This window comes from Saimiri boliviensis, chromosome 1, assembly GCF_048565385.1.
Source record: "Saimiri boliviensis isolate mSaiBol1 chromosome 1, mSaiBol1.pri, whole genome shotgun sequence".
Classification (NCBI taxonomy): Eukaryota; Metazoa; Chordata; class Mammalia; order Primates; family Cebidae; genus Saimiri; species Saimiri boliviensis.
The window spans coordinates 228,574,304-228,597,615 of NC_133449.1; the positions used below are offsets into that span (position 1 = coordinate 228,574,304).

Genomic DNA, 23,312 nt, shown 5'->3' on the forward strand with positions numbered 1-23,312 from the left:
TGCGGGCGCGAGCACGTCGCGACCCTGCCGTGCGCCGGGGCGGGGGGCGGGGCCTCACCTGCACAAATAAGGACGAGGAGGCGGAGCAGATGATTTCGCGCCAAAGTTGGCCGCGCACCGTTGTGTATCCAGCGGACTCAGTGCTCACTGCTGCTGTCATGGTTCAGTTGCTAAACTGCATCGTCGCTGTGTCCCAGAACATGGGCATCGGCAAGAACGGTGACCTGCCCTGGCCGCCGCTCAGGTATCTGCCGGGCCGGGCTGAGGGGACCCAGACTGGCCCAAGTCTGGGGTCGGGTGCCTGGGTGGGACTCGCCCGGCCTACTTGCGGCGGGAGGATGGGGTCAAACTTGCGGTCTGCACTGACTGGAGGGGTGGATCCGGCTGGATTCCCCTTTTCTGCTGAGCGGGAGGCCAAGTTGCTGATTTCTACCCGAAGCCTGCTGCCTGGTGAGGTCTTTGCCCTGCGGCGCCCTTGTCCAGAGCAAAGTCCCAGCCCTGGAGTAAACACCCCACCCCTGCCCCCAGCGCTCCGTTTGTCTGGTGCGTTAGAGCTCGAGCCCAAGAGATAATGTTTCGAGTAACGCTGTGTTTCTCTAACTTGTAGGAATGAATTCAGGTATTTCCAGAGAATGACCACAACCTCTTCAGTAGAAGGTAATGTGGAATTCAGTAGAGTCTTGCTTAAGTTTACCAATGCAAATGTTAGTTAAATGGAAAATTGTCCGTATTAATCTGGGACCTTTGCTCGTATGGATCTCTATGCAGTTCCCAAGGTTTATTTATCATTATTTAAAATTTTTTGTCTTCGAAATTTTATGTTAACGCATGAGCAAATTCAGGCAAGGGACAGAATTGGCAACTAGTTGGAGGCTTCCTTGGAGGTCAGCACTCTGGAAAAAAAAAAAAAGCAGAGGAAGCCTTTGGAACAGCTTCCTGGCTTTTGTAGATCTGGAATCTAAAGATGATGAATCAAGGATGAACGCTCAGATTATCAGTTTGAAAGCTAGTGTGACATGTAAAAATGTGGAGAATAATATGCCACTGTAGTGATGAGGAACCTCTAGGACATCGGGGTTAATTTCAGGCACAGGGTGTGGGTGAATTGAACTATTGGAGGGAAGGGGATAACCAAGGAAAAGAATGTGGAGGTTAAGAGATGCCCCGTTTAAAACCTAAGAGATGTAGATATTTATGGTCGTAAGAGGAGGCATGGGCAGGGGAAACAAAGAGTAAGGAAGGAGCAGATGCCGTATCTCTTTAATGGGACAGATACAAGGCATTTGGTTTTGACACTTAGATCACTGGTAGAGTGATGACAAAAGCCTATAGCTAAAGAATTAATAAAAGCCACTCTCAAAATCCCAATATGGTCTGGTAATCTTAATGTTTCTTTGGTTCAGATAGCTGACTCTCAAAGTTACTCTTCTAAGAAACTGAACCAGAAGTGGAAGCTATATGTAAAAGGTTTGTATAGAAGTCTTTACTTAAAAGAGTAGGATAGAGACATAGTTAAACATGTTTTAAGGTAATTGAGTGGAACATTAAGCAGCTATTTTTCAAAGTATGATTTCATGTAAATCTACAAGGTACACAAATATGAGTAATACAATTATATCAAACAGTTGTGACAGTACTGATTAGAGGCTGAATATTATTCTAAGTTTTTAATTTCCACAACAACCCTAGAAGGAGGAACTACTGTTATCTCTGTTTTGTTAAGTAAACCACAAGGGGTTAACACGGTTTGTCATGTGGATGAGAAAATGCATTCAACTTGAGCACTTTGACCTAGAATCTTTACTCTTTACTATGTTATACACAATTGCAATTGATTAAAACTAAATATTGGATATAAATTGGATAATTCCAAAGGGAAAAATAGTTATATTTAGGATATGAGTGATAAGTATGAATTTTGGTAAGTCTTTTAAGTTTCAGTTTTTTTAAAGGAGATCCACTAGATGGCAGGATGTCAGTCATGTCCATGCACATACCTAAACTAAGTCCTCATTTAAAGTCATCTGTGAGTTCTTGAAAACTGACTGTAAGTGAAACAATATATAGCGAAACCAATTTTACCGTAGGCTACTTGATATGCACAGGAGTTAAATTCCTAGGGCATATTGCTGGTCACAAAAAAATCGCAAAAATTCTAAGTGAAGGCTGAAAACATTTCTAATATTAAACACTGAAATAAATAAGAGCTTTACATATGTTTAAGAAAGATTAATAATGTGCACATCTTTGGAATGTGAAAGGAAACGAGTACCTAGAGAAAACCCAGGCAGACATGGGAAAAGCATGCAAACTCCACATAGACAGTGTGGCCCCGGCCAGGAATTATTTTTCTCATCAACATTAGACAAAAATGATATTATTCAAAGACCTGTTTTATATAAACATATGAAAATATATGTATATTCCCAAAATATACTTAGGCTTTCTTTGTGATTTTATAGATAAACAGAATTTGGTGATTATGGGTAGGAAGACCTGGTTCTCCATTCCTGAGAAGAATCGACCCTTAAAGGATAGAATTAATGTAGTTCTCAGCAAGGAACTCAAGTAAGTACCTTACTTAGCATAAATTCACCACAAGAAAATCATGTCTCATTTCTTCTAGTGGAGATCAGTATAAAAGGAGCTATTGATGAAGCTGCTTAATATCACAAAGGTTATTACAGAAAATGAATAAGCAGTTGTTTATACTACATGACATTAGCTTAGTCTACTACCTGAGTTATTGATTTCATCACCTTGAAAAGTTACATTAAACATTAAGTATCTCACTGTGGCATCAGATTTGCAAGTTTTCTTGAACCATCATTCAGTAGCCTCAAATGTAAATTATACAGGGTAATCAATAACTTCTAGTTTCACATAAAGTCAAAACAACTATGTTTGGGGACTTGCTAAAATTAAGTGATGATCCCCTTTCTGGACACAACCCTAAATGTAATAAATTGTGAATTTTAGGATGGGCTGAAATGGGTCGTAATCTTCTGCCTATTATTCCTAATTAACCACAATACCCATTAATATTTTGTACTTAACATTCATTACCCAGTGTCTGAAGGTAAAAAATTTCAGAGTATTGAGATGGTTCTAGAGACCCTGGGGCAAAGCGTGTGTCTCCAATTAGCCTCTGCTAAGAATTTTCCTGTCCTCCAATCCAGCGTTGGAGTTAGTAGTTTCTGAAATTACTCCTGGATATTCCCTGGAGAGTTGGAAGCTAATCATATTAAGACTGCCCAGGAAGTCAACTCCCAATGGTTTGAGAGGTCGAGAGGTGGGCAGAATTGGACCTGTGTTAGTCCATTCTCACGTTGCTATAAAGAACTGTCCGAGACTGGGTAATTTATACAGGAAAGAGTTTTAATTAACTCACAGTTCCTCATGGCTGGGGAGGCCTCAGGAAACTTAAAATCGTGGTGGAAGGGGAAGCAAACACGTCCTTCACATGATAGCAGGAAGGAGAAGGGCTGAGCAAAGGGAGAAAGCCTCCTTTTAAAACCATCAGATCTCATAAGAACTCACTATCACAAGAACATCATGGGGGAAACACTCCCCCCATAATTCATGTATCTCCACCTGGTCCTGCCCTTGACATGGGGATTATTACAATTCAAGGTGAGATTTAGGCTGGGGACACAAAGGCCAAACGATATCAGGAACTAAGAGCAAAGAAAGTCTGGGATCTGACATGTTAATCACTGCTTCTTAGTCTAATAATATAATCACCTAAAAGAATGCAGTATCGTAGGGCACTACTTGCTTGGGAACAGTGATCGTAGTATTCTTTTCTCATGTGTATTAGTCAAGATTCAACTCAAAAAGCAGAACCAGTAGTAGATAAATATAGGTGTATTAAAGAGTTTTCTTGCAAGAAATTGGCTTACACAATTGTGAGGGCTGGGGAATTGTGAATTTGTGGACTCACCTGGCTATATGAGTCCACAAATCTGTAAAGCAGGCCATCAGAAAGGTCAAGCTGGAATTCTGTAGCAGGGGCTGAAGCAGTGCAGGTGAAATTTCTTCAGAGAAGCCTCAACTCTACTCTTAAGGCCTTCAAACTGAATCAGCTCACTCAGATTAAAGTCTGACAAGGAACAGTGGGTAACCCCTGTAATTCCAGCACTTTGGAAGGCCAAGGCAGGTGGATCACTTGAGCTCAGGAGTTTTGAGACTAGCCTGTGCAACACAGTGAAACCCCATCTCTACAAAAAAATTTAGCCAGATGTGGTGGTGCACCTGTAGTCCCATCCACTCAGGAGGCTGAGGTGTGACGATCACTTAAACCCGGGAGCAGAGGTTGCAGTGGGCCAAGATCGTGCCACTGCACTCCAGCCTGGGCAACAGAGTGAGACCCTGTCTCAAAAAAATAAAAAACTGAATTGTAATCACATCTACAAAATACCTTCAAAACAACACCTAGATACAGTATCTGAATAACCAAGGACTATATCCTAGCCAAATTAACACACGATGAGAAGGAAAAAACTACACAGCTATATAGGCTAAGGGGATTCAGGCTTACATAGATTTTCTCCCAGGTTTTTCCTAGAATGGCATAGGTAAAAACCGAGAAATGTACCAGAATATTTGCATTGATTGCCTCTGGGCAGTGGAGCAGATTTGTTGATGGGCATCTTGCTGCCTGCCTCCATCTTCATGCTGTTCTTCTGGTTGCTAGGATATTCTGATTATCTCTGTCTTTGGTAGAATTCAAGATCACAGACTATATCACCATTCCAAGAAACTCTAATAGACATTTTTGAATACTACTAAAGTTTGTTTATGGCTAGCTTGAGCTCAAACAAACAGAAAGAAATCTCAGTGGGGGAGATGTTCACTTGAGCCACCATTTCTCCTCAAAAGATGAGTGTAATTTCTTTTTTTTCTTAACCTCCCTGTGGTGCATGTAATTGGGTTTGGTTGCTTCTTGTGTATTTATATATAACATATGTTGGTATCTTGTGCTTTCTTCTTTTTTTAGGCTAAGAAGATTTAAAGTCTATTATCAAGCATGCCAGAGAAATAGTGATACCAGTTAGTAAAATATGTTAGAGCTCTTTTTTGTTGTTCTTGCCCCTGCTTACTTACTTGCTGGTCAGTCCCACATGTGTAGGGAGCACCTGCTGAGTGCCAGGCACTGCAGGGTCCTGAATAAAAGGGCAGAGATTTATACATGGAAATCACTTGCTTATGCAAGCTCTAAAGATATTTGTTTTTTCACCCTCTCCCCCACTGTAAGAAGAAACTGCATCCCCAAGGTAATCACAAAATTTTCTATCAAACCCTAGTTATTTAGGGTAAATATTTCCTTAGCGAGGTATTGGGGGAAAATGCTTCTCCACATTTGTCTAGACAATCAAGTTGTACCTTTAAAAGAACTTGAGGTGAGAAGGATGGGAATGACCACCAATGAGTACAGAATGGTTTTATTTTTATTTTTATTTTTTGGTATGATGGAAATGTCCTAAAAGTAGGTAGGAGTGATGCTTGCACAACTCTGTGAATATACTAAACATAACTGAACTGTACACTTTAAAAGGGTGAATTTTATGGTATATGATTTATATCAATAAAGTAGCTTTTAAAAGTCTTTGGAACCAGCCAGGAACCGTGGCTCATGCCTGTAATCCCCACACTTTGGGAGGCCAAGGCGGACAGATCATAAGGTCAGGCATCTGAGACCAGCCTGGCCAACATGGCAAAACCCCAACTCTACTAAAAATACAAAAATTCACCAGGTTTGGTGGCACACGCCTGTAATCCCAGCTACTAAGGAGGCTGAGGCAGGAGAACCGCTTGAACCTGGGAGGCAGAGGTTGCAGTGAGCCAAGATCCTGCCACTGTACTCCAGCCTGTGTGATAGAGCGAGACTCCATCTCAAAAAAAAAAAAAAAAAAAAAACTGTGGAACCAAATACTAAATAAACAAGTTTTACTGCAATGCTATAGCCTTGACATCATCTTTAGAAAATCCAAAATTGCCTCTCTGATAGAAGATTTAAATAGTCTCCCTTCCATGAACGTTAACTAACTTTCATGTTACAATTTTTTACGATCTCACTATCAGTTATAATTTTTTATGATCTCATGATCTCAGAGATAGTGAGATCATAAAAAATTTTTGAAGCTGCAGTTCTCTCTCCCTACCACTCACACACGTAGAGTAGGAAACACTGACTGACCTGGCTTCTGATATCTCCTGTGGCACCTAGTAACTTTGTGACTTTAGGCAGGTTACAAGAAAGCTTTGTTGAACCTGTTTCCTTACCTATTAAATGAGATGAATAATGACAACTTTTTAGGGTGATTTTGAAGACTCGCTGAAATTTTGTATTTAAAGTTTCTGGCGCACAGAAGGATATAGACATCAGTTCCTATCTCCCAGCCTTGCTACTTTTTATCTTATAGAACATACCCATTAATATAATATTAATGAAATCACAGTGAACAGACTCATGATGTCATTTTCACTTTAACATATTACTTTGTTCTTGTTTCCCTGGATCTTGAGACAAAAATCCCCTGCCACCTAAATCAACTTTCTCCTCTCCCCTGACTTTATTCTGGATTCCTTTTTTTTTTTTTCCTATCTTCGCCTTGCTCTGCTGTCCCAACCTTTTAGTATTATCAAAGGCGAAATAAAAACGTTGAGATGAATTTCTAAATTTAACATTTTCTTCGGGAAGAAAGAACTGCTGTTTAGGGCATACATGCGTACAAGTGGCCTTCCCTATGTCTGAAGAACAAGGGAAGGTTAGAGGTTTTATTAAAAAGGAGAAATGTTACTGCTCTTAGAGGAAGTTCATTGGCATTACTAAGATTTGGGGGACCTGGCACCTCCAACTGTTGAGCAGCAAGTGGTAGGCAAAATTAGTTCTGGAGTTGCAGCAAGTTATCTTAGAAGCTATAGATAAAACTGGTTTCAGGTTACAACAAACAGTACTAGCAGTCAGGCTCACAGAGAATTACATTCTTGGAGCAATTTTTTGTATGCCGAGTGCTTTCCTCCCCGGCCCCTCAACTCTAATTTAGTTGGGTATGGCAAGAATGACCCACCGTCACCCACGCTGGAAGGCAGTGGTGTGATCTCAGCTCACTGCAACCTCTACCTCCCTGGCTCAAGCAATTCTCCTGCCTCGGCCACCCAAGTAGCTGGGATAACAAGCATGTGCCACCCACGCCCAGCTAATTTTCTTATTTTTTAGTAGAGAAGGGATTTCTCCATGTTGGCCAGCCTGGTCTTGAACTCCTGACCTCAAGTGATTCGCCCACCTCAGCCTCCCAAAGTTCTGGGATTACAGGCAGGAGCCACCACATCCAGCCTACGGGACATTTTAAACCTCACCACAGTTTACTTTTTAAACTTACTTTTTACTGTTTTAAACCTCACCACAGTTTACTTTTCCTCTACCCTCAACTTTGTCAGAAATTTCTTGTATTAAATAACTTCCATATAATTAAAATAAAATTCTGTACTACACTTCTATTGTAGTCTGTCATGCCTGTGCCTTTGCACATGTTTTTTATCTCCTTTGACACTCAGTTAAGGAATCGTGACTTGAGGAGGATTCTCCCTCATCATCCCTGCCCTGCATTCCCCTGTAGCGTCCCCTGCACATCTTCACTGTATATCCTTTTGTACATCATAGTCACTGCTGAGACATTTCTGACTGCCATCACAATCTCTTTGAGTGCAGGGACTACATATTTTATCTCTATTCCCACAGTCTAGCATAACCCCTAGCAAAGTAGGGATTCAGGAATCTTCACAGAATGAATAATACATAGGTGATTTATAAAAATAGAATGATCTATTTTTATAAATTTTATATTTTGACCTAGTCATTTTATATAATGACCTAGTACCACTTTGTAACCTCCCTCTTTTCCCATCAATACATTAGAAAATAAAGTCGTGTAAACATTTTTAGTAGCTACAGAGTATTTCACAATGAGGCTAGGTCATACCCAATTTTTAATATGGGTATACCTCAGAGATAATTGCAAGTTCAGTTCCAGACCACTGTAATAAATAAAGCAAATATCACAATAAAGGTAGTCACATGAATTTTTTGGTTTCCCAGTGTGTATAAAAGTTAGAGTCACACTATACTATTTAGCCTAATAGATGTGCAATACCATTACGTCTTTTAAAAAAATGCATGTACCTTAATTAAAATATGACTAAAAAATACTAACAATCATCTGAGCTTTCAGTGAGTCATAATCTTCTCATTGTGGAGTGTCTTGCCTTGATATTGATGGAAGCTGACTGATATAGGTGATGGTTGCTGAAGGCTGGGGTGGCTGTAGCAATTTCTTAAAATAAGACAACAGTGAAGTTTGCCACATTGATGGACTCTTCCTTTCATGAAAGATTTTTCTGGAGCATGTAATGCTGTTTGATAGATAGCATTTTGCCCACAACAGTTTCTTTCAAAATGGGACTCAGTCCTTTCAAACCTTGCTGCTGCTTTATTAACTTAGTTTGTGTAGTATTCTAAATCTTTTGTGGTCATTTCAACAACGTTCACAGCATCTTCATCAAGAAGCCAGTTTCTTTGCTCATCCATAAGAAGGAACTCCTTATCCATTGATATTTTATCATGAGATTGCAGCAATTCGATCTCATCTTTAGGCTCCACTTCTAATTCTAGTTCTCTTGCCATTTCCACCACATCTGCAGTCATTTCCACCCCTGAAGTCTTAAACCCCTCAAAGCCATCATGAGAGTTGGAATCAGATTACTCCAAATTCCTGTTAATGTTGATACTTTGATCTCCTATGAACGTTGTTAATGGCATCTAGAATAGTGAATCCTTTTTAGAAGGTTTTCCGTTTACTTTGTCCAGATGCATCAGAGGAATCACTATCTATTGCAGCTACAGCCTTACAAAATGTATTTCTTAAATAATAAAACATGAAAGTCGGAATTACTCCTTGATCCATGTGCTGCAGAATGAACAGGAATATTTTGAAAGGAATCTTTGTCCCTGAGCAAGAGGTCTCAACAGCAGGCTTAAAATATTTAGTAAACCATGCTGTAAACAGATGTGCTGTTATCCAAGCTTTGTTATTCCATTTCTAATGCACAGGCAGAGTAAATTTAGTGTAATTCTTAAAGGCCTTGGGATTTTCAGAATGGTAAATGAGCATTGGCTTCCACTGAAAGTCACCAGCTTGCATTAGCCTCTAACAAGACAATCAGCCTGTTCTTTGAAACTCTCTACATTGACTTCTCTACAGCTATGAAGTTCTAGAGGGCACTTTCCTTGAATAGCAGGCTATTTCATCTTCATTGAAAATCTGTTCTTAGTGTAGCCAGCTTCATCAATGATCTTAGCCAGATCTTCCGGATAAACTTGCTGCCGCTTCTACATTAGCACTTGCTGCTTCATCTTGCACTTTTTTCTTATGGGGACAGCTTTTTCCTTAAAATGAACCAAACTGCTAGTTTCAGACTTTTGTTCTATAGCTTTCTCACTTCTCTCAGCCTTTGTAGAATTTAAGAGGGTTAAAGTCTTGCTCTAGTTTGGGCTTTGGCTTAAGGTAATGTTGTGGCTAGTGTGATCTATCCAGACTACTCAACTTTCTCCGTATCAGTAAGGCTGTTTGCTTTCTTACCATTCACATTTTCACTAGAATAGCACTTCTAATTTCCTTCAAGAATTTTTCTTTTGTATTTACAACTTGGCTGTTATATGCAAGAGGCCTAGCTTTTGGCCTATCTTGGCTTTTGACATGCCTCCCTCACAAAACATAATCATTTCTAGCTTTTGATTTTCTTGAGAAATATGTGACTCTTCCTTTTACTTGTACACTTAGAGGTCATTGTAGGGTTATTAATTGGCCTCTTTTCAATATTGTTGTCTCTCAGGGAATTGGGAGGCCAGAAGAGAGGGAGAGAAACAGGAACAGAACAGCCAGTTAGTGGAGCTGTCAGAACACACATTTATCAGTTCACCATCTTATAAAGGCATGATAACAGTTACTTACAACAGTAACAGCAGGTAACCAAAACATGTGAGAATTACCAAAATGTAACATAGAGATACAAAATGAACACAAGCTGTTGGAAAAATTTCACCAGTAGACTTGCTCAGTGCAGGATTGGCACAAACCTTCAGTTTGTTTAAAAAAAAAAAAAAACAAAAAACAGTGTATGTAAAGCACAATAAATGAGGTATGGCTTAGTAGGAAACCCCACTCTTTTTGAGTATGAAGGTTCGTAAATTGATGTATTTTTGAGTTCTGGTTAAGACACCATTCTATTTCAGGATCTCGGTTTTTTTGTTTTGTTTTTAAGTAGTTTCCCAACACTCCCCAGGGAAATTGAGCCAGAATTCCATCTGCCGTCCTATTATCTTTCAAGTCAGAAACAGTGAAAAAGGGATAATGTTTCTGCACCCTGGGATAATCAGATAAGGCCAGAGGACAAGAGTCAGAGGGTTCTGCCTAATCTAAGCCCCACCATACTGATGTCTAAGGGCCCCAGAATCAGAGGCCCCTGTAGCCTACAGGCACAAGCTGAAGTCCTTTGTCCTTGTAACAAGTTGCATCTCAAGTTTCAAAGTCAGGCTGTGGGAGTCCCAACTCCCAGGTCCCTCATTTCTGGGTGTGTGACCAGTGGTGTCTTACCCATTCAGCCTCAGTTTCCTCGTCTATAAAAAGGAATGATAGAACCACATAGGATTGCCAGTTAAATGCATTGTGTACCTTATCTCATTTAGTCTTCATGCAAACCCTCAAGACTCAATCACAAAAACGTCAAGCATGTCCACACATTTCTTAACACAAAATACTTATGCTACCACAAACCAACTCTCCATTGTCAGGGAATCCAGTCTGGATTGGCTTAAAATAATTACAGGAAATAAATTCAGCAGTGAAATATGTCACTATATTGGATGTTTGCTATTTGTCATTTACTGTATTACTTTCTAGGACCTGTGCCATGTAACGGCTGATGAACTCAAACACTAACTCAGCTTTTTACCTACCTGGAGGTCCAGTGTTTCCTGTGAAACTTACTTCTAAACCACTAAATAGCCACATTTTACAGAAGCATATTCTTCATACCTTTGCTTTAAGTTAAATCTCTAAGTTTGCTCTATCTTTTATTTGGTGTTTGGGGGTTTTTTTGAGACAGTCTTAAACTCTCGCCCAGGCTGGAGCGCAGTGGCACAATCTCTGCTCACTGCAACCTCCGCCTCCTGGGTTCAAGCCATTCTCCTGTCTCGGCCTCCTGAGTACCTGGGATTATAGGCAAACACCACTGCACCTAACTAATTTTTCTATTTTTGAGACGGGTTTTTGCCATGTTGGCCAGGCTGGTGTTGAACTCCTGACCTCAAGTCATTTTCCCCCACCCCCAGCTTCTGAAAGTACTGGGATTACAGGCATGAGCCACCGTCCCGGGTAATCTGTTCTTCATTTCCTTTTCTAGACTCATTACAAAAGGGCAAGGAAGACATCACATCTACAATTACTAACTAAAACTGTCACAGTTCTGTGTCATCTGTATATTAACTAAACCGTCTTCCCTCCCAACTCCAAATCTTTGTTTCTTCTAGATTCAATTCTCTCACTGAATGAAGAGCCTAGTCCAACCTGGTCTTTGTACCTGCCCTGATACCTTTGGAAATACCTGGATGTATTTAACTTCTCCCTGGCCTCCATGTCTTTTTCCAGCCTGAGTCAAAGTGCAGACTTTGCTCTAACCTAATTCTTTTAAGAATGACAGAGTGAATTAAGTAAAATATGTATCAGGAGGGAGAAGGAGGAGGCAATCAAGAGAATGAATAGTCCCTGTTAGTTCTTGATTAATCATTATTATAACTGTGAGTTCAAGGGCAATTATATAATCTTGTTAAAGCATCAGACTAAAAACTTGACATTGAATTGTAATTTCTGTTGTGTATCTAATTACTATGAAAGCCTAGTTCTACATATTTCATCATTTCTTTTTCTTTTTTTTTTTTTGAGACGGAGTTTCACTCTTGTTACCCAGGCTGGAGTGCAATGGCGCAATCTCAGCTCACCGCAACCTCCGCCTCCTGGGTTCAGGCAGTTCTCCTGTCTCAGCCTCCTGAGTAGCTGGGATTACAGGCATGCGCCACCATGCCCAGCTAATTTTTTTTTATTGCAACCCCCACCGCAACCAACAAAATAGTTTCAGAGATTGGGAGAGATTAAGCTATTCACTGTAAAGTGAGCTTGTCCAGCCCATGGCCCAGGATGGTTTTGAATGCTGCCCAACCAAATTAGTAAACTTTCTTAAAACATGCACAGACCTGGTTTTTTTGTTTGTTTGTTTTTGTTTTTTAAGCCCCTCAGCTATCATTAATGGTTATGTATTTTATGTGTGGCCCAAGACAGTTATTCTTCTAATGTGGCCAAGAGAAGCCAAAATATTGGACCACCCCTGAGTAAACACTGAAATTAATTAACTTCTTCCCTTTGGGATTTTAATTACATAAGTAATAGTAAGCTCATTTTTTAATACTACACCCATTTCTGTATTGTTTGGACATGAAAATCATTTCTCCATTCCCAAAGGTAACAACATATTAACAGTCTAAACGTCATTCCAAGCTTTTCTGCAGTCATTCATACATATCACTCTTTTTCTAATATTTTATCAGGAAAATCTTCACACATACAGAAGGAACTTTACAGTAAACCCACCGCCTAGATCTACTACTAACATTTTACTCTACTAGTTTCATCACATATTCATTCATCCATCAAATCAGTCTTGTTCATTTATGCATTTCATAATAAACTGCAGACATAAGTGTATTTCCACCTAAATATTTCATCATTCATACCATTAATGATTCAGTATTTCTTTTACAGCTTTTTGAAGTAAATATTACATACGATGAGACACATAGATCTTAAAAGTACATTTGCTAAGTTTTGATAAATGTATATGCCTGCATAATCCCAGTCCTATCAAAGATACAGAATATTATCCATCAGCCCCAGAAAATTCTCTCCTGCCCTGACGCAGTTAATCTTTATCCCATCTCTCCGGAAATAACTCCTATTCTGATGTTTTTCCACCAGAGATATCACAAGATATCATGTGGTCTTGTTTTATGATTCATCGTGAACCATAGATATACAAATGTAGGTTGAATTATTGGTCATAGGCCATACTGATACTAAGTGCTTCTTGTTAAAAGGATTCATATTTATGATGATTTTAGTTCTATAATCACTGCTTCTTAGTTAGATTATTTGACTAGTATAGATGGATTTTACAAAAATTATATGTAATTCTTTTCTTTAACCTCAGGGAGCCTCCACAAGGAGCTCATTTTCTGGCCAGAAGTCTGGATGATGCCTTAAAACTTACTGAACAACCAGAATTAGCAAATAAAGTAGACATGATTTGGATAATTGGTGGCAGTTCTGTTTATAAGGTAAGTAAAGTTATTGGTAAATAAAAAGAAATGTTTTATTCTACTTTCTTTCAGCTTCTCTGACATTTAAAGGAGGTGGAACAAGTATGTCATTGTCTGAACCTTTAAAAAATTAAGCCATGAGTATAGGAAGCAGCACATTATGTGTACTGTAAATTATTTGTTGTCAATTCAAATTACTTGTTTGATACTATCATACAAACTAAATAAAAATGCAAAAATAAATATTTTAGTCTGTATCAGCCTATCTTTTATTTATTCATTTATTTTTGAGACAGGATCTTGCTTTGTCACCCAGGCTAGAGTGCAGTGGCAGTATCTCAGCTCACTGCAGCCTTGAGCTCCCAGGCCCAAGCAGTCCTCCCACGTCTCCTCCAAAGTAGTAGCTGGAACTATAGGCACACACCATCATGCCCAGCTAATTTTTGTATTTTTTTGTAGAGTCAGGGTTTCGCCACGTTGCCCAGGCTGGTCTCGAACTCCTAGGTTCAAGCAGTTGACCTCCCAAAGTGCTGAGATTACAGGTGTGATCCATCACACCCAGCCTATTTATCTTTTTAATGGACAAATAATTCCATGTCATGTACAACATCTTGTTTCGAAATGTGTATATAGTGGAGAATGCCTAAACTGAGCTAATTAACATATGTATTACCTCACTTATTTTGTGGTAAGAACACTTAAAATCTACTCTCTTAGCAATTTGCAAGAAAGTATTTGTTATTAACTGTAGAATAATAGACGTTGTACAATAGATCTCTTGAACTTACTCCTCCTATGTAACTAAAGTTTCGTATCCTGTGGCCAGCATCTCCCTAATACCAGTCTACTTTTAAATCGAAGAATAATTGATGTTTCCAATTTAAAATCCACTCTAAATCCTTTCCTGAGAATTGTGCTTGTACTGTACTGGTTTCTACTCCCTGAATGTACTCTAGATACACTGAGTTATCCCTTTGTCTTTCAAGATGAATACGTCTCTTATCGAGAAAGGTCTGGGGCTCTCAGTTGATATATACTATCTAGATGTATATGAATTTATTACAAGCAGAAAACTTCCTCACTCAATTTGCATGTAATGTGAGGACACAGGAGAAAGATGACATGATTTTATAGCATAAGGAAAAATAGTATATAAAAAAGAAAATATACCTCTTTTTTAATACCAGATGACTTCCAGCTTTAGAATTTTTGAGGATAACAAAATTTTTTGCCTTCTAGAACACTAATGAAAATAATGTTTATGAGGAGGAGAAAAAATCAGTTTCTGCCATTTGAGTCTTGTGGTAACATACATACATTGAAATTATTTTAGTAAGAAGAGATAGGCTGATGCCTGTAATCCCAGCACTTTGGGAGGCCAACACAGGTGGATTGCTTGAGGTCATGAGTTCAAAACCAGCTTGGCCAACATGGTGAAACTCCATCTCTCCTAAAAATACAAAATTAGTCAGGCGTGATGGCGGGTCCCAGCTACTCCGCAGGCTGAGGTGGGAAAATTGCTTGAACCCGGGAGGCAGAGGTTACAGTGAGCTATTGTGCCACTGTACTCCAGCCTAGGTAACAGTGAGAGTCTGTCTCAAAAAAAAAAAAAACCTCAGTTTGTAACCTCTTATTTTCCGCATTTGTAACAAAAGAAAACGGACATTATTCCTTGATATTTCCATCCAAGTATGAATTTCTTGGAAGAAAACAAGTTACTTGTTTTAATACATACCACACTTCAAATGATTCATTACCGTAGTCACTTGATAATGTATTCATTTACAGCATAAGTATGTAAATGCATTTATGTAATATGATCAATCTATATATATAGATAAATAGGAAGTAGAACCTTCAAATGATATTTTTACATTATCCACCTACCTCACATCACCACAGCTTGTATATCATTTGGGTTTATCTTCCTATGGGCCAAATCAGACCTCCCAGCCTATGTTTGTAAAGAAAGTTTCGTTGGAACACAGCCCTACCCATTCATTCACTACTGTCTGTGGCTTACAAAGGTAAGAAACCCTATGGCCCTTAAAGCCTAAAATATTTACCATCTGGCCCTTTACAGAAGGTTTGCGTTGTATGATCAACTTTACTACAGAACTTCAAATGCTGCCATAGTTAGCCCTACAGTAGCTCCGCCCTGTATTCTCAGGGGATATATTCCAAGACCCTCAGCAGATGGCTGAAACCACAGATATTACTGAACTCTATCTATGCTGTTTTCTCCTATGTATACATACCTATGATAAAGTTTAACTTATAAATTCAGTTAGGGATTAACAACAATAGTAAAATAGAACAATTATAACAACATGCCAGCATCATTACTCTTGCATTTTGGGGCCGTTATTAAGTATTTTATTATTTCCTTGAATAAAATCTTATTTTAAGATTTCCTTGAGCACCACCATTGCAATACCACCACAGTCAATCTAATCCAGATGGCTCCTAAGTGACTAAGGGGCAGGTAACATAGACAGGAAGTGCAGGGAGAATTTACTTCCTGGACAGGACAGCAGAATGGCACGAGATTTCTTCCCACTATTCAAAACAGCATGCCATTTGAATCTTAGGCATTATTTCTGGAATTTTCCATTTAATATTTTCAGACTACAGTTGACCACAAACAAACTGGCAAGTGAAACCGCAGATAAGGGGGGACTACTGCATTCCACTTTTTAAATTTTGGTAGAGTAAGAATTGATAGAGTATCTATTGGGTTGTAGCAAACAATGATTTAATATAAAATGATATATTGAAGATAAAATTTGTTCTGTTCCCTTATTTGGAATTTTAAAAATAACACACACTTGCATTTGTATATGTGTGTATATATTTTTTATATCTATAAAATTTTATAATTTCTATATAATTTTTTGAATTTGTATATAAAATTATATCTAGTTTCTTAATTGCAACTGTAAGAAAGCAGTAATTCTTGATCTTAAATAGCTTACAGGCTATTTGGGAAACCAAGGCAGGTGAATTGCTTGAGAGTCAGGAGTTCTATGAGTTATAGGCTATTTGAGATCAAGAATTACTGCTTTCTTAGAGTTGGAATTAAGACATACTTTTTATGAATGAGAATTTTAAGATGCTCATTCCAGGGCAGCTTTTTCTGCAGAAACTATCAACTGTATTTTAGGCAGTTGTTAGAAAAGTCATGTACAGTATAAAGCCAAATATTAATATAATTGTTAGCAACAAGCAGAATAAATTACCTACCTACTAGCATTGTAATTATCTTTTGAGAATTGGAAGCGTTATTAAATTTTATGTACATGTACTAAGTATGCTCTTGGGGTTTACCACAGTCAAGATCTCATTAAATTGCACTATCTTATTCCTATATGTGTATGTAAATTTTTCTATGGAGAGCATCTTGATAATTTAGGGCTCTTTTAACAGCCAAAGGAAAACAACAAAAGAAAATGCTAAAATTAAAAAGTTCTTGTAAGCAAACCAGAAACCAGACTATATTTAAACTCAGTCTCTCATAATTATTGGCTGGGCACAGGGTGAGGTGGCTTACACCTATAATCCCAGCACTTTGGGAGGCTGAAGTAAGCAGATCACCTGAAGTCGGGAGTTCGAGACCAGCGTGCCCAACATGGAAAAACCCCATCTCTACTAAAAATACAGAATTAGCCGGGCGTGGTGGCGCATGCCTGTAATCCTAGCTCCTCAGGAGGCTGAAGCAAGAGAATTACTTGAACCCAGGAGGTGGGGCTTGCAGTGAGCCGAGATCGCACCATTGCACTCCAGCCTGGACAACAAGAGTGAAACTGCCTCTCAAGTAAAAAAAAAAAAGGAGTTATTATATGGAGGCCAGACTATATTTAAACTCAGGCTCTCGTAATTATTGATAATGGTTAGTGTCACTCTAAATATAACTAAGGCACAATTTGCAGCACCCCAGATGAAAGAATAGGATATTTAAATAATATTCTTTGGCGGTACCAAACATATCTTTAATACCTAGTATAAACTTAAGTAATCAAACATAAGTCTTAGAATTTCTGTGTCTTTTGACATACATTAAGAAAATTGATGTTGTTTTATTTCAAAGGAAGCCATGGATCACCCAGGCCATCTTAAACTGTTTGTGACAAGGATCATGCAGGACTTTGAAAGTGACACGTTTTTTCCAGAAATTGATTTGGAGAAATATAAACTTCTGCCAGAGTAAGTATAATGTTATTAATTAGTCTGAAGCACTTTGGCTTTCCTGCTTAAGACTATAGAAAAGAGCATGTCTTTTCAGACTAAAAATTGGGTTCATTGTGTACTGCTTGGGTGATGGGTGCACCAAAATTTCACAGATCACTGCTAAAGAACTTATGTAACCAAATACAACCTGTTTCCCAAAAACCTATGGAAATTATATATATATATATATATATATATATATTTTTTTTTTTTAATTTTTTTTTTTTTGAGACGGAGTTTCGCTCTTGTTACCCAGGCTGGAGTGCAATGGCGTGATCTCAGCTCACAGCAACCTCCGCCTCCTGGGTTCAGGCAATTCTCCTGCCTCAGCCTCCTGAGTAGCCGGGATTACAGGCACGCGCCACCATACCCAGCTAATGTTTTGTATTTTTAGTAGAGACGGGATTTCACCATGTTGACCAGGATGGTCTCGATCTCTTGACCTTGTGATCCACCCGCCTCGGCCTCCCAAAGTGCTGGGATTACAGGCTTAAGCCACCACGCCCGGCCTATATATATATTTTTTTCATGGCTAGGCACAGTGGCTCACTCCTGTAATCCCAGCACTTTGGGAGGTCGAGGCAGGCAGATCACCAAGGTTGGGAGTTTGAGACCAGCCTAGCCATCATGGCGAAACCCTGACTGAACTAAAAATAAAAAAAAAATAAAAAAAAAAAAAACCAGCCAGGCATGGTGGTACCATGCCTATAATCCCAGCCCCTTGGGAGGCTGAGGCAGGAGAATCACTTGAACCTGGGAGGCAGAGGTTGCAATGAGCTGAGATCATGCCATTGCACTCCAGCTTTGAACTGTCTCAAAGAAAAGAAAAGAGCATGTCTTTTTAGATTGAATGCAGAGTAACAATATGTTTTATAGACAAATTCTGTAGGAATTTTTGGCATCTGCTTCAATAGACTTGGAAACGTTCAGGTTTTAATGATGTTACTGAAATCTAGAAGAGTAGTTTTTAGTTCATTTTAGGAGAATTAGATATTATCTAGGCACTGGGGAAACAGTGTTTACCAGGCCAGCCACTACTGATCTTCTCCAGAAGATTACATTCTTTCTAGTGAGGGCCAAATGGCAGAGGAATCAAAAGAGGTGCATGTGGAGAACTAAAATACTGTAATGTGGCAGATACTGGGTAGTGTGAGACATCTTCTCTGAAGGGTGATGTCTATGCTGTGATCTAAATAAGAAGCCAGCCCTGCAAAGAGCAGGAAGGACATTCTAGGATTCGGCAATAGCTACTGCAAAGGCCTCAGGCAGGAATATGCTTGGTGTGTTCTCTGAGCCTGAAGCCGCTGGAGGCCTTGTGAGCAAGCAGGAGGCCCACAGAGGTCAGACCAAGTACAGGGTGATGAGAGGGTTCTGAAGAGAGAGTGACCTTGTTCTAGCTGCTTTGTGGTGAATGGACCAGAAGAGTGAACTAGGGGGAGCCTTGTCATTCGGGTGAAAGATTAAGGAACTGAGGTAAGCTGTGGCAGGTGGAGATGGAGTGAAGAGGTTACACTTGCTTCACCTTGTGGTGACTAGCATGAAACTGCCTGATTTTGAAAACTCATAGCATTTTTGTTTATAAGCAATTTTTAGCTGTTGGCTTTAGAGGATAAAAGTAAAAGATTATCATATCAATACTTTTGGAATAGCTTTTAGCACATTCTTTCACATATTCTCAGTTTTATCTAGTCAATATTCTTTGAGTGTGGTTTGTGTTTGTAATGTCCCTTAAAGGAACATTCAGAGCCAAGTCTGAATACCAGGATGGCCAGGCTTCAGATTAATAGTCTGTTACTCTATGAAGTAATAGTCTTCAATCAACTGAAGTGAGTGACTGATTTTCTTGGACTCTTATCTCTAAAGAAAACTGAAAATTTTCAGAACTATAAACAGCTAAAGTACAGGCTTTTCCTTAGGCTCCAAAGGTAACTACTTAGAAAACTCACACTTAGTGATTTTTTTACTTTGTCATACCTCATACGTTTTATTTTCTGCTTAGACCACTGATTCTCACATTATGGGACTATTGATATCTGCTCAAACTTATTGAGATGATCATGTTGTTTTCTCTTTTTACTAATACTTTAATGTAATATTAATATGGTATATCACATTAATTTGCATGTTAAGCTAATGTTTCTGGGATAAATTCTTCTTGGTAATGGTGTATAATCCTTTTTATATGTTACTGGGTTTTGGTTGCTAGTTTATTGTTGAAGATTTTTGCATTTATATTCAGAAGGGATATTGGTTTATAGTTTTGTTTTTTTTTTTAATGCCTTCCCTGGTTTTGTCATCAGGATAAAAGTGACCTCATGGAGTGAATTGGAAGATGCTGTCTTCTCTTCTGTTTTTTTTTTTGAGAGTTTGTGATAGATTGCCAGTACTTCTTAAATGTCTTAGAAAATTTTAATAGTGAATAGATTAAGATAGGAATAAGTAAACTGCTCCAAAGTGGACATTCTAAACAAAGCTATGGGAGAAAGCAAAAAATTCTTCCATTGCAACGTTTGATGGTCATTTGTACTTTCAGGTGTGTACTAATATAACATCATAACAGCCTCTTTAATGAAATAGAGGGAATTCTCTAACAGGAGACCTAGAATAAGTCAGTCCTTTATTCTATGGAGAAAAAGGAAACCTCTCAAGATCAAGTGAATATACTTTGTCCCTGGAAAACTAACATTGCTCAGTTCTGGAGCTGCTTTCTCTCCATAGATTTGCTCTCTACTGTCCAGATATAAACTTTGGTCATTCTCTACTTTCCCTATCCCTTTCCCCCAGGTATTCACTTAGTTTAAGCCCCATTGTCTCTACCAGTCAACCTCTTGTGGTTACATATGTTTCTGTTAAAACATGATATCTTTTATTTACACCATTCTTCCCGATTTAAAAATAAATGCACCAGTATAGTGAAATAAACATGAAAGAGAGAAGTTGAATACCACCACCATGCCTGTTATCCCTGCCTACCTTGAGTTTAGAAAATAGAGAAATGAAACAAACCAATATTATTAGTGGACACCATTTATAGAACACTTAATGTGTTAGACACAATGGTACATTCTTTTTCAGGTTTTTTTTTTTTTTTTTTTTTTTTTTTTGGCTGGGGTGGGTGGCTGTGTCACCCAAGCCGGAATGGTGCAGTGGCACCATCTTGGCTCACTGCAACCTCTGCCTCCCAGACTCAAGCAATTCTCCTGCCTCAGCGTCCCGAGTAGCTGGGATTACAGGTGTGTGCCACCACACCCAGCTAATTTTTGTATTTTTAGTAGAGATGGGGTTACACCATGTTGACCAGGCTGGTCTCAAAACTCCTAACCTCAAGTGATCTACCCACCTTGGTCTCCCAAAGTGCTGGGATTATAGGTGGGAGCCACTATGCCTTGGCCAATGCTAAAATTTTTACAAGGATGAAGACTTTGTTGACAGCCAGGCTCAGAGGCATGTCACACAGCAGAACCAGAGTCAAGCACAGTCTGATTCAAGCAGGCATTCCTGACCACCACCTGGAGCATACTGGGGTGCAGCCTGCATAGTACTGAAGTACCCCAAGATTTGGGTTTCATTCAAGGTTGGAATGGTCAGAAGAGTCCTCTGTGGAAAAGCTGGTTTTGGATGGGAAGCTGGAGAGAACACAGGCTCAAGTGAGAGGAGTTAGGGAGCAGGAACAGCAGATCCTCATACAGTCTGCTGCACATAGTGGAATTAGAGCAGTGTGGTGTCCATCAACCAAACGGAAGCGGAGAACCCATCACTGTCTAGGGCATGTAATTTCAGTTATGTTCTAAACAGCTTCACATTGTATTTTTTCTTCTGCCTACACAAGAAATGTGATAACAAATATAAGACTTGCAGGCCGGGTGCGGTGGCTCAAGCCTGTAATCCCAGCACTTTGGGAGGCCGAGGCGGGTGGATCACGAGGTCGAGAGATCGAGACCATCCTGGTCAACATGGTGAAACCCCGTCTCTACTAAAAATACAAAAAATTAGCTGGGCATGGTGGCGCATGCCTGTAATCCCAGCTACTCAGGAGGCTGAGGCAGGAGAATTGCCTGAACCCAGGAGGCGGAGGTTGCGGTGAGCCGAGATCACGCCATTGCACTCCAGCCTGGGTAACAAGAGCGAAACCCCATCTCAAAAAAAAAAAAAAAAAAGACTTGCAAAAAGCTCTTAAGAAATTTTCTGTTAGCTGAGTGATAGAGTCGAAAGATATAAGGGAATCTGCTAACTGGTTTTTGAGAGAATTCGGAATCCAAAAGAAACAAAAGAGGAGAAATTACACTAATTTTCTATATAGTTTACAGTTTTTTTTCTTACCATTTGCATATGTGGAATATTTGCATGATACTTATCCAACTTTACAAGGCTTACCATTGTGAAGAAAAACGAAGGGAAACCTTTTATTTACTTTATGCACTATTGATGTGTTTAAACTGAGAATCAGGGAAACTATGTTTTTAATGGATACATAATTTAATATTTTTTTCTTTTACAGATATCCAGGTGTTCCCTCTGATGCCCAGGAGGAGAAAGGCATTAAGTACAAATTTGAAGTATATGAGAAGAATGATTAATATGAATGTGTTTTCTGGTTTAAGCTGTTCCTTCTCCCTCTGAAAAAAAAATTATGTATTTTTACATTAGAAAAAAAGACTTTTTTTCCTTCTACAAGATCTTATGGAAGCTTTTCTCTCTTATCTTTTTCTTTCCCCTTTTTATCTCTTTCTGCAAAAAAAAAAAAAAAAAGACTTATTGACTTTAGATCTGTGGATAATTAAATTATTCCTAAGCAATGTGTTTGTATTCTCCACTAATCTTTTTTTTTTTTTTTTTTTTTTTGCTGTACACCACTATTGACTTTTTACATACTTTACACTTTCCCCACTAATCTTGGCTATATCAGATACCATTTATGAAACATTCTTGCTATAACTATAACTAAGTGCCTATCCAAGACCCCAACTGAGTCCCCAGCACCTGGTACACAGTGAGCTGCCATTCCACACCCATCACGTGGCACTCTTGGCAGTCCTTGACATTGTTGAGCTTTTCAGATGTTGGTAGTATTTATTAAAGATGAAGATGCACATACCCTTCAACTGAGGATTTTCACTAGTGGGAAATACCAAAAGCTTCCTGCATGTATATCCAGAGGTTTGTAGACAAATGTTGCAGCCTTGTTTGTAACAGTGAAAAATTGAAAACAACCTGGAAGTCCAGTGAAAGCAGTTTATTTGCTAGGTAGTACCAGAAATCATCAATTGAGGTATGGAGAAATGGAACTGAGTAGGTAAGGAAACCAGTTTAAAGTCATTGAGCAGGTTCTCATTGGTAACAAGCTCCATACTGCTGAGATACAGGGAAACGGGAGAAAGCCGGAGTGTTGATCCCCCACTCCTTGATTGTCAGCTCCCTTTCCTGTGTGTGGGTGGAACGTACTCCAGATGCTCTATAGCAAGTCCTAGGTGTTTGCAGTAAGAAGCTGCTAGCATGCACGGGAACAGTGAATGCCAAACACTTAAAGCAACTGTATGTTTAAGTATGTAAGCTCTTCATGCTTTTTTTGTTTTTGGTAGATAGAGTTTCACTGTTGTTGCCCAGGCAAAGTGCAATGGTGCAACCTTGGCTCACTGTAACTTCCGCCTTCCCAGGT

At 39.1% G+C, this 23,312-nt stretch overlaps 2 protein-coding genes across 4 annotated transcripts in view; one reads left to right on the forward strand and one right to left on the reverse strand.

Moving 5' to 3' along the window:
- The window catches only part of MSH3 (mutS homolog 3), a 265,070-nt gene that overhangs the window by 235,924 nt on the left and 5,834 nt on the right, over positions 1-23,312 (reverse strand). The gene's annotated exons all lie outside the window — the stretch shown is intronic.
- DHFR (dihydrofolate reductase) lies at positions 57-22,452 on the forward strand. 2 transcript variants are annotated; one of them, XM_039469266.2, is made up of 6 exons: positions 57-244; positions 608-657; positions 2,463-2,568; positions 13,321-13,447; positions 17,517-17,632; positions 22,155-22,452. In XM_039469266.2, exons 1-6 carry the CDS (start codon positions 90-92, stop codon positions 22,231-22,233), a joined length of 633 nt encoding a protein of 210 aa, XP_039325200.1. In that variant the 5' UTR covers positions 57-89; the 3' UTR covers positions 22,234-22,452. The 2 variants fall into 2 exon arrangements, with proteins under 2 accessions (XP_039325200.1, XP_074240371.1); XM_074384270.1 differs by lacking the exon at positions 57-244 and adding an exon at positions 1,404-1,467 and having other exon boundaries at positions 615-657.